General features: G+C 52.9%; 2 protein-coding genes across 2 annotated transcripts; both read left to right on the forward strand.

Moving 5' to 3' along the window:
- The first annotated feature begins 542 nt into the window (after positions 1–542).
- On the forward strand, positions 543–3925 carry CDSN (corneodesmosin). Its single transcript, XM_028091129.2, has 2 exons — positions 543–627; positions 2505–3925. Exons 1-2 carry the CDS (start codon positions 543–545, stop codon positions 3923–3925), a joined length of 1506 nt encoding a protein of 501 aa, XP_027946930.1.
- A 3461-nt stretch (positions 3926–7386) lies between these two features.
- Positions 7387–8534, forward strand: CUNH6orf15 (chromosome unknown C6orf15 homolog). Its single transcript, XM_028091050.2, has 2 exons — positions 7387–7474; positions 7681–8534. The coding sequence occupies exons 1-2, from the start codon at positions 7387–7389 to the stop codon at positions 8532–8534; spliced, it is 942 nt and encodes a 313-aa protein (XP_027946851.2).
- Positions 8535–11001: the final 2467 nt, after the last annotated feature.

Below are 11001 nucleotides of genomic sequence, written 5' to 3' on the forward strand. Positions count from 1 at the left end.
AGTGGGGGCTGAGTGATGGATCCCCAGGAAAGGGGCAGACGCAGGGGCTGTGGATGAGAAACCAGGTGGCAGGGGTGGGGGGCCAGAGCAGGTACCTTGCTATGCACGGGAAAGTTGAAATGTCCACGTCTGTGCATGGAAGGAGGATGGGAATGAGACAGGCCAACCCCAGGGGCGGCAGGACAGCGAAGGAGCCCGTGACTGGGGCCTGTGGTGAGAGCGGCTGCCTGAGTGGGCAGAGGGCCCGGTTCCAGGTGAAGCAGGGAAGAGCCATGCGTAGGCCGCTCAGCTGGCTGGAAGGCCGGAATCGTTAAGGGCCCCGTGGTCAGGGGTTCCCCACACAGAGGCCACCTCTGTCGCTGAGTAGGCAGATGCCCCGATTACTTCAGCTCCTCCTGGCCACACCAAGTTGCCCCGGGGAACCTGCCCTCCACCTCCCCACCCCTCCCCACGGTGACTCCTGCCCAGAGAATGTCCAGCCCTGGCATAAAGGCCCTGGGTGTCCACGAGCTGCTGTCAGTCAGAAGGCTGCACAGTCCAAGATGGGCTCCTCGCGGGCATCCCGGACGGGGCGTGTGGGAGGGCGAGGAACGTTGGCCCTGCTGCTGGCCGCTCTCCTCCTGCCAGGTAAGGGGCTGGGGGCCCCGGGAGTGGAGGGAAGAGGGGAGAGGTGGGGAGGAAGGAGGCAGATACCAGGTCAGAGAAGCCTCGAGGAATCCAGCAGTGCGGGTGCGCAGAGGTGGGAGGAATTGCCGTGGGGGGCGAAGCCAGGAGAGCCCCCGGCGAGGGGGAAGGGCAGGGGCTCTGGAGCCTGAGGGCTGCTCCTCACTGCCTTGTCACTCCAGGCAGGTTACTTGAACTTCCCGAGCCACAGTTTCTGGAACTCTAAAACCGGGTTAATGGTAACACCTAGCTCTAGTCTCTCTGAGCCTCAAATTAAATAATGTATGTGACAAGTGCTTTGGAAATTCCAGAGGGTTATATAGATGTTGGTTGTCATTGTTATTGCTCTTATCAATTATTAGAGCAGTAGAAGATGAAGACTGGATATTTAACAGGAATTTTAATTGTTACCATCTATAGAGCGCTTTTTGTGTGCCGGACACTATTCTAGCACTCTCCATTAGCACTTCTGATCGTTAGAAGAACTGTATGAGAGATTTGTTATTTCCACTGTACCGGGGAGGACATGGAGGCTGGGCCAGGGTAAGAAACCGGCTCAGGATCACGACTGAGAAAGCAGTAAACCCGGGATCCAAACCGGGGCTGTGCTGTGGGCCAACAGGTATTTGCGGAGATCCTGCCCACGGGCCCAGAGGGAAGAGAGCGGGCTGTGTGGCTTGAATTCTCCGTGATGAGTGTGACCGGCCGGGTGAGGGGGGGTGCGGGCAGAGTTGGGGTTTGGTATGGAGGGGGCCACAGAGAACTTCTCTTTGAGGAGAGAATGGGGACATCACAGACTGAGGAGAAACAGCTTGTTGGGAGACAGACTGGGCCTCTCCGAATGTATAAAGTAACGCTCAGAGAGGTTTAGTAATTTGCTGGCATGAAGCTCGCCGCACACTGCTTAGGACCTGAAGGCCGTGAGGCAGGGAGCGGAGGAAGAATGGGCGGAAGGTGAGCCTGGGGTTAGAAGCAAAGCTTTGGTTAAGGACAGAGTGGTCCCGCATCTGCCAGGGATGTAAAGGCAGGAGCCTGGGGGGCGGGGGCAGGCAGGCACAGCCGATGGCTGGGTGGGGAGAGGGGGAAGCTGATAATGGCCGTGAGCCTCGGAGGCGGGTTTCACCCTCCTGTCCCTGGGCTGGGCCAGGACAGCGGGGCTGGTCAGGGTGCGGTGTCCTGTCACGCTGTACCAGCAGGTTCTGAAGCGACCGTGTGCCCCCACATCCTGGCCCCCACCCAGCTTTCCTGGCATGGGCAGCATTAAATGGAAAGAGAACTCCCACCCGCTACCCAAGCCTGGACTCTCCCAGGAGGCTGGTGACGGGTCTTAGTCCTCAAGGACCCGCGCCCTTACCTCAGTCCCTCTGCCACCGGCTTCTTCTTTTCTGAGTCTCTTTTGCTACTTTTCCTTTCCTCCCCGGTCAGTTACTGTCCTGTCTTGTCTCCTCCTTCCATTTGGCCCCTCAGTCGCACCTGGGATTTCCCCCCTCACAGTGTATGCCCCATCGCAAGGACGTCTCCCCCATGCTCTGTCTCTTCGGGGTCCTTCCTTTTGGACCCATGAGCTCCTGCTACTCCTCCGTCCCTTCTTCTCCTCTTCTAACACCCCCTCCTTTGGAGTCTCATTTTCTCTGTCCCTGCCCCCTCCCAGCACCGAAACTGCCCTTCCTCTGCCACCTCATTTTCCTTTACAGACAACAGCCAGTTCTCCTTCCCTTTCGTCCCAGACTCTCCCTAGGCCTTCTCGGGAGAAATCAGAAGCAGATGACCGAGATGGGCTTGGAAGCTGAGGGAGGAAGCCAAGCCACTCTGGCCCTTCCTAACCACTCCTTCTTCCCCAGGGGCCTTGGCTAAGAGCATCGGGACCTTCTCAGACCCCTGCAAGGACGCGCGTATCACCTCCCCCGGAGACCCCTGTCTCACTGGGAAGAGTGGTTCCAGTAGCTTCAGCGGCCACAGTGGCTCCAGCAGTTCCAGCAGCTCCATTTCCAGTTCCAGTGGCTCTGCTGGTGGCTCTGCTGGTGGCCCCAGTGGTTCTGGTGGCTCCAGTGTCGCCCAGGGTGGTTCTTCAGGATCTTCGTTATCTAAGCCAGGAACAGGGTATTCCCAGATCAGCTACTCCTCCGGATCCATCTCCTCTCAGTCGGGCAGCAGCAGCTCCCAACCAGGATCTGATTCAGCTCTACCAACCAGTGATGATTCTTCCCAATTAAGCTCTTCCCGGTCTCGAGGCGGCTCGAGCTCATCTGTTTCCCAAAGCTCTTGGATATCCAGCAGCAGTGGCCAAAGGGTCAACTCTAACTTACACCCCTGTAGTTCAGATGTCTCTGACTCTCCCTGCAGTGGGGGGCCTGTTGTCTCCCACTCTGGCTCCTACATCTCCAGCTCCCATTCCGTGTCGGGAGGTCAAAGGCCAGTGGTGGTGGTGGTGGAGCAGCATGGCTCTGGCGGCCCTGGAGGGGTTCAGGGTGCCCCCTGTAGAAGTGGTGGCCTTCTAGGCAAGCCCTGCCCCCCCATCACCTCTGTAGACAAGTCCTATGGCAGCTATGAAGTGGTGGGTGGCTCTTCTGACAGTTATCTGGTCCCAGGCATGACCTACAGTGGGGGCAAAATCTACCCTGTGGGCTACTTCACCAAAGATAACCCTGTCAAAGGCTCTCCAGGTGTCCCTTCCTTTGCAGCTGGGCCCCCCATCTCGGAGGGCAAATACTTCTCCAGCAACCCCATCATCCCCAGCCACAGCTCTTCTAGTTCCAACATCTACCAGTCGGGAGCTTCCTCAGCCATTGTGTTCCAGCCAGTGGGCTCTGGTGGGGTCCAGCCCTGCGGAGTTGGCTCTAAGGGGCCCTGCTCCCTCTCGAGTTCTGGAGCCCACAGCAGTTCTAGCATCTCCAGTAGTTCATCCTTCCATCCCTGTGGTGGTGTTTCACAGGGGCCCTGTTCCCCACCGGGCACTGGCTCCTTCAGCGGCACCTCCAGCTCCCAAGCCAGCGGCAAAATCATCCTTCAGCCTTGTGGTAGCAAGTCCAGCTCTTCTGGTCACCGTTGCATTTCTGTCTCCTCCTCCACATTGAGTGGGGGTCCTGATGGCTCTCCCCAACCTGATCCTTCAGCTGGTGCCAGGCCTTGTGGCTCCAACAGCTCCGGAAAGCTCCCCTGCCGCTCCATCCGGGACATCCTGACCCAAGTAAAGCCTCTGGGGCCCCAGCTAGCTGACCCTGAAGTTTTCCTACCCCAGGGAGAGTCACTTGACAGTCCATAAGTGCGCTTTTGCATAAGTGCATGTGTGGACATATACATGTACACACACACACACACCATCTCTCATTTGGGAGAAGTCCAGAGGCCCAGGTATGGCGTTAGCTCAGTTTCCCTCTTCCTTCCCAAGAGAGCTGATCTGTTTCCTCCATTGCTCCAATATGGCAGACTCCCCTTATCACCTCTTTTTTCTTCATCTCCCCAAATTGTAGACTCCAAATTCCTTTCCTCATTCTCTCCTGCTTAGATTCGCCTTGTACTGCAGTGCCCTCCCTGCCAGATAACCATTCCCTAAAATTTCCTCTGTCATTTCTTTGAGATGGTACAATCCATTAGCTAACCCTACCTATTCAGATTCTTGACTGGGAAACCCCTGAAATGTCCCATAGTAACTCTGGTTCCTGGACAAGTCATCTCCCCTTTTCCCTATTTGTCAAATAAAGCATTGTCCAAACTGTTGCCTGAAAGCAATGACCACTTTTCACTGACCTTCTTTGCCATCTGGTCAACCACCATGACACGCCATGGGTTTCTCACACTCCCAATTCCACTTCCACCCTCCGCTATAGAGCTCACCACACCCTCTGTGAGTTCCCAACATTCCTTTTTGCCTCTCAAGGTCTCTTCTCAGTCCCCCTTCCTGGCTGCCACTTCCCTCAATGCTCAGATGCTTCCCTGTGTGAGGGAGACACCAGGGTGCCCCCGGACACGAGAGTAGTTTCCCTGCTCTCTCTGAACCCTGGACAGATGATTCAATAAACTGTGTGAACTAGATGCAAACTTTTGCCATCTTGGCTTGCTGGGTCTCCTCTTAGGACCTGCGTGGTGCTCTCCTATACCTCTAGAGATCCCTATGTCCCCCATTTTCACTCATAAGTTGGAACAGTATTTCTCTACTTTATAGCTCCTCCCGCAAAGGAGGAAAACAATAAATATTTGTTGAACTGAAAGCAGAGGTTGGTCTCCAAGATTCTTCCTCCCATTTCTTTCCTCTCTCACTGCTCCAGGAAATCTCTCGCTACTCCCCATTCACCTGGGGTCTTCACCTCTCCCTGTATGGGGCCCTAATTTTTCCCTTCCCCACCCCATGCAGGCTCCTTCTTCTCTACCATTAGTTTGCCTCATTTACTAGATGCCATCCTCTCTAGGAATCTGAGCATTGATTTCCTGGGTTTCTGGGACATTTGGGACCTTGGGAAGGCTGGAATACAACAACTAGATCAGATTCCTGGTGACTGAGTGGGAGCCCAGGTGGGTGTTGTTCTGGGAACTAGGGGTGGAGAGAGTAAAAGAGAGGATGGGAGCATGACAAGGAGCGCCGCCAAGCATAGTGACTCACTAGCCTACATAAAAATGCCCCAGCCCATGGCAGAACAGAGCCAAGTGTCCTCTCCACCTCCACACTCTAGCCACCTCTGCTGCAGTTCTAGAGAGAGCTCTATGGGAGGTGAGAGAGCAGAGCACTATAGTGGAGGAGGGGAGTTGCCTCCATGGGTGAGAGAAAGCAGAGTGTGGGGAGGGCCAGACAACTGCATTCTGGAGACTGAGGCTGTGGCCAAGGAAGTTCTCAAAGCCCAAGAAGGGGAGAGTGGGCTATGCTTGTCCCTTTAGGAAGGGCCTCACCCCAAAGCACAGGTCACCTCTCAGAACCTCTGCTTGACTACAAAGGAATTTATCCCTACCCTAGGATCTAATCCATTCCTTCCTATTGGATGGTGTTAATTGGTCCCAATTTTAGGGCTATTGTTGATCAGAAATGACCTGGCAGCTGAGCCAACCTGCGGGGTTGACTGAAGGCAGAGAAAGGCTGCAGAATAGTCCTGTTTTTGTCATCATTGGTGAGTCACACTTGGCCCAGCATCTGGCCCTGGACTGCAGCCAATGACAGGCATCAAGGCTCTTAGAGGTTCCACACACCACAAATGCAGGAGGGATACAGACTCTGATGTGAGGACTCCTCTAGGCTGTGGTATGGTCAAGGTCAAAAGCTTTTGTAAATGTGGTGGATGTCATTCAAAAAGGACGCTGCCCTCCACTGGCCAGTTCCAAAGAGGAGCTCCCCACTCATCCAGTAGCTAGTGATCAGGCGCTGAGGATGAGGATGGAAAAGAAAAATCTAACAGCTTATTTTAGACTTCATGTAACCAGGGACGCCTAGTCTGGGTACCTCCTGGAAGCAACAGAAAAAAATGAAGGCATTTAAACACTCTTTATTGTAAAAATTTCCAACATATTTAAGAGTGGACAAAAGAATTAATGAATCCCTGTGCCCCCACAACTCAGCTTCAAAAATTACCAATTCATGGCCATTTGACAACAGCATTTAAACACCCTCCTCTGCTGTTAGTTGGGAACATCTACTCCCTTTCAGTATTTCTTATATTCTGTGGACCCGTTTGACCCTCTGTGGTAGACTGAATGCTGTCCTCCCCATCACCTCCAAAGATGTCCACATCATCCCTGGAAACTGTGAATATGTTAGGTTACATAGTGAAGGGAAATTAAGGTTGCAGATGGAATTAAGGTTGTTAGCTGACCTTAAAGTAGAGAGATTATCCTGAATTGTTTGGGTGGGTCAACGTGTAATCATAAGGGTCTTTAAATGTGGAAGAGGGAAAAAGAAGAAAAGGTCAGAGTGATGTAACTAAGAAGATCCTTGGTTTCTGGCTTTGAACATGGAGGAAGGGGACCACTGCCAAGGAAGGCAGGTGGCCTCTAGGCCTCTAGAAGCTGGAAAACGCAAGGAAATGGATTCTCCACTAGAGCCTCTAGAAAGAAACACAACCCTGGTGACTCGGGATTTTAACCCAGTGAGAACTATGTCGGACTTCTGATCTTCAAAACTGTAAGATAATAAACTTGTATTGTTGTAAGCTACTAAGTTTGTGACTATTTTTATTACAGCAGTGGTGGGAAATTAATACACCGTCATCTATTAAGGATGGGAACCAGGTCTATTTCCTTACATACAAGGTCTCATCTAGGAGCAGCCTCTTCAATGGGGGCACTTCTGCACTCCGGAACTCCTATAGGTTGTGGTCAAGGTAAAGGAGCTATGGGGGTGCATGAAGGGTGCTGGAAGAGAATGATCAGGATCCCAAAGAGAAAGTGAAGAGAAGTGAGTGTTTCTATTGCTGAGAAGGCAATGAAGAGATTGGGACCCCAAGGGCGAAGGTCCTCCTATGCTTGGTGTAGGGAGCCAGGGCAGGGCAGGACTGGCAATCAGTGACGAGCTGTGAACCAGGACACCTGGGTCAGGAAGGGGTGGGGAACTTTAGGAAAGGAACCAGGGACGGAAACACCCAGCTTCCCTGGGACATTCAAGTGCCACCTGTTGCCACAGCCTGAATTAGGAATGAGAGTGGAATGTACAGACTTATCTGCACAACCACTGGTTCAGCTTGTTTCTGCTGTCCCCCACCCCACCAAGAGGATAAAGGGCTGGCTGTCTTGGGGCAGAGAGAGATGTTAGAGCTGAGCAAGATGCAGGGCTGCACGGTGGGGAGCAGGGTTCCTCTGGGTCTGCTTCTTCTGATCTGTCTTCATCTCCCAGGTATGGAGGTTGTGCTCAACCTTTGCACAGGTAGACTGGGGCCCCAGGGGAACTGGGATTCAGGGAAGGGGTAGAGGCAGGAGGGTCCCTTGGGTCCCTGGGGAAAATGAAGGGACTTGGAGCAAAGAGCATCAGGGAATCAGGGAAGGCAGGCATTGGAACAAAATATCCAGTCCATTTGCTGCCTCCTCTTTCCTTTTCCTCAGGCTTCTTTGCCCGAAGCATTGGTGCCGTGGAGGAGAAAGTTCTCCAACACTTGGGCGCCAACTTGCCTCTGCTTGAACAACCTTCCTTGCCCAGCCACTCCAACTCTGAACTTCCTCAGCCCAAACCGGACCCTGGGCCAAATGATTTAACAAGGGTTCCTTTGAAGCCCAATGCTTCTCCATCAGCTGGCTTCCAACCTGCAGGTGGTTCTGGGGCTCAGAGATGGCCCCCAACTGAGGGGCTGCCCTCCCTGGATTCCTGGGCCTCTGAAGATCCTTGGCAGATGATGGCTGCTGCCGCTGAGGACCACGTGGGGGACGTGCTGCCTGAAAAGTGGTCTTACCTTTCTGGTGCTGTCGCCCTCCCTCTGGGCAGCAGTCCTTTGCCTGCAGGGCCCTCTGCACGATCCACAAGCCCCATACCTGAGGCTGCACCCCTTTACCAGGACTCCAAGTCTAGACGGTCGCCTCATTCTAATGTGCTGGGAGCCCAGAGAGACATCCTTGTCCAATACCCACCCTCTTTTATTAACAGGATTCGGCAGCCACTTCTGCCTGGACACCCCTGGGGAGCCCTGAATCCAGGAGTGTCCTGGGGAGGTGGAGGTCCTGGAACTGGATGGGGAATGAGGCCCATGCCACACCCTGTGGGAATCTGGGGTATCAATAATCAATACCCAAGTACTAGCTGGGGGGATATTAACCGGTATCCAGGAGGCAGCTGGGGGAATATTCACCTACGACCAGGTATTAATAATCAATTTCCTTCCAGAGTTCTCCGTCCTACTGGCTCTTCTTGGAACATTCCAGCTGGCCTCCCCAGTCCTCCAAACCCTGGGTCACAGTGGGGTTAGGAGAATGACAGAGGGGAAAGCCCTAAGTTGGAAGTCAAAAGAATGGCATGTGAGCTGAATGAAGACTCGATGAGTGTGTTTTCTAGCATTCTCTCTACTTTTCACGGCCTCTCCTGCTCCTCCCATGCCGATCTCCAATAAAACACAAGGAGTTATTACATTTGCTCCTTTGCAGTGTCTTTGTTTCTGGGTGCAAAGTGAAATGAGTTTTGTCCATCCTCATTCTTTAGCCAGCCCCGTGTCTCTCTAGGGTCTCTAGATGCTCTCTTACTGTCCCCTATCCTTTGCAAAAGATCAAAGCCCAGGTGTTTGAGGGTGGAGCTTCATGGTCTCACCCTAGCCAGGTAGGAGAGCTGGTTCCAGAATTGTCCTGAAATCTGAAGGGGGAGGAGGGGCAGCAGGACCAATAGAGACGGCACCTGTGGCAAGAGGGAAGGATGAGATCCAAGAAGTTAGTACCAGGGCCAAGTGGGGAATGAATACCCTTTGATTCATAGAGAAACAGAGAGTCAGAGAAAGTCATTTTGTTTCTGCTTCTCTTTTCTTCCCCAAAATGCAAGCTCCTTGGAAACAGAGGGGGAATGCGTTGATCTCCCTTACACGCATCACTTGGCACATTGTGCCCTAGAGAACCAAGACTTTGAACATTTGCCGAATGAATAGTAGACCTCAATGAGGAAAGAAAGTAAAGGGAGAAAGAAAAGGGAAAGAAAAAGCTTGGAGTCAACAATCTCACCTGCAGCTGCTTTGCCACTTTATTCCCAAGCGATGGCACAGTCTCTTGTTTTGGTCACGCAGTTGTCTCTCTGCCGCCCTTTGGTTTCCCTGGAGTTCAGCATCCTGCACAAAGTTGGAGTGAAGTGGGGAGGGTCATTGTAGGAAGTGCAGATGGAAGTTAGCAGGAGCCAGCTGGGGGTGACGGGGTTTCCAGAAGGGCACAATCCTGGTGGCCATGCTGTGTCTTTCCCGGTACCATGTGTGTACTTCACAGAGTGATCCAGGCCTGTGTACCGTCAGAGAGCATGGGAATCACCGCAAGTTCTAGGAGTTGGTTAGGTTGTGGGGAGGAAGTAGAAGACTAAACATCAGAATTGGAGGGACGGGAGCCCCCTGCCCGTGAGGTGGGTGTTCTCAGAGATACTTCTCCTGTCCCAGCGTCTGCCACAAAACTCCACCCTACGCCAAGAATTCCTTCTTAGGACACCTTCCAATCACCAACCACACTCCTTTCTGTATCACCTCAACCTCGCTCCCCGATTTCTTTCCCACCTTGGACTCTTGGTTTCTCCCTGTTCTGGGGCAGGTGGTTCTGCTTTCAGCACCTGTCTCTCCCACAAGCCCAAGTTCATTCTCTCGGGCTTGGGGTCTCAGTTCTCTGTCCCTCTTTATGGTTGACAATTTGCACTTCTAACTTCCAAGTCAGCACCCTCCTCTTCTGCTCCCATACTCCCTAGAGTGTAAGCACCAAGTGTCTATTTTGTTCACTGCCGCACCCCTAGCAGCAAGTCTGGACCAAGGTCGGATCAAGGAACCCTCTCTGACTCCCTGTTCTCTCTCTTCTTCTACCTTATTCCTGAGCCACACGACTGCACACTGAGTCTAATCAGTATTCCTTTCTGGGCTTCCCGGAGCCTCACTGACATTTTCTTACAAACCCCACACAGCCCTTCTCAGCTCATAAAATGCTCTGAATACTCCATCATTTTACCCTCATTACTACCTGTGAGGAAGGTATCATAAGATGAAGAAACTGAGGCCCAGAGAGCTTCAGCAATTTATACAAGGCTACATAGCTAACAAGTGACAGAGTCAGTGACTCAAACCAAATTTTTCTCATTATCTGTGCGGGCAGTGTTCAAGTACAATATGCAATTAACAGAAACCCACCTAATTTTTACTGAGTACCTACTTACTATGTGTCAGACTCTGGATAGGGTGCTCTCACACACACCACCCTTCCAGCTAATCCCTACAATTCCATCAGGTCGGCACTGCTGGACCCACTATAGAGGTGGAGATACTGAGGCCCAGAGAGGGAAGTGAGTCAAGGCTTGCACAGAGGTAACACCGAGCCAAGGGAGTGAAATTCATCAGGCACTAGCTGCTGATGGAGGGTCCTGGGTACCTGTGGCCAGCCCCACCAGAGCGGTCTCCGCCTTAAGGTCAGGTGTTGCTAAAAAAAAACCACCCAAACAAACAACTAAGCAGGGATAGGTCAGTGATTGGCGACATGATAAAGGTCCCAAGGTTTTCGGGGGCATGTGCTGCTGGTGTACTGATTCTTCTGTGTCTCTTAGTGGTTCTTCGGTGGAAGTGGTGGCTGGAGTAGCAGGAGTCATTTCTCTGCTCCTAGGAGGGAAGGTGTCAGGGAGGGTACGAAGCGCACTCGTCGAGAGTCAGAAGGCCGGGGTTCCCTTCCGTGTGCCCACATGGCCTCTCTGCTGTGCCAGTGTGAGCTAGTCACCTA

This window comes from Eumetopias jubatus, unplaced genomic scaffold, assembly GCF_037043125.1.
Source record: "Eumetopias jubatus isolate StellerSeaLion01/CBP00866 unplaced genomic scaffold, mEumJub1_p1.0 scaffold_6, whole genome shotgun sequence".
Lineage (NCBI taxonomy): Eukaryota > Metazoa > Chordata > Mammalia > Carnivora > Otariidae > Eumetopias > Eumetopias jubatus.

Bases quoted from the DNA above. Each gene is read 5' to 3' on its own strand.
- CDSN (XM_028091129.2), top strand. From the start codon at position 543: ATGGGCTCCTCGCGGGCATCCCGGACGGGGCGTGTGGGAGGGCGAGGA. The intron at 628-2,504 runs GTAAGGGGCTGG...CTTCTTCCCCAG, and splicing joins GGCCGCTCTCCTCCTGCCAG to GGGCCTTGGCTAAGAGCATC.
- CUNH6orf15 (XM_028091050.2), top strand. From the start codon at position 7,387: ATGTTAGAGCTGAGCAAGATGCAGGGCTGCACGGTGGGGAGCAGGGTT. The intron at 7,475-7,680 runs GTATGGAGGTTG...CCTTTTCCTCAG, and splicing joins GATCTGTCTTCATCTCCCAG to GCTTCTTTGCCCGAAGCATT.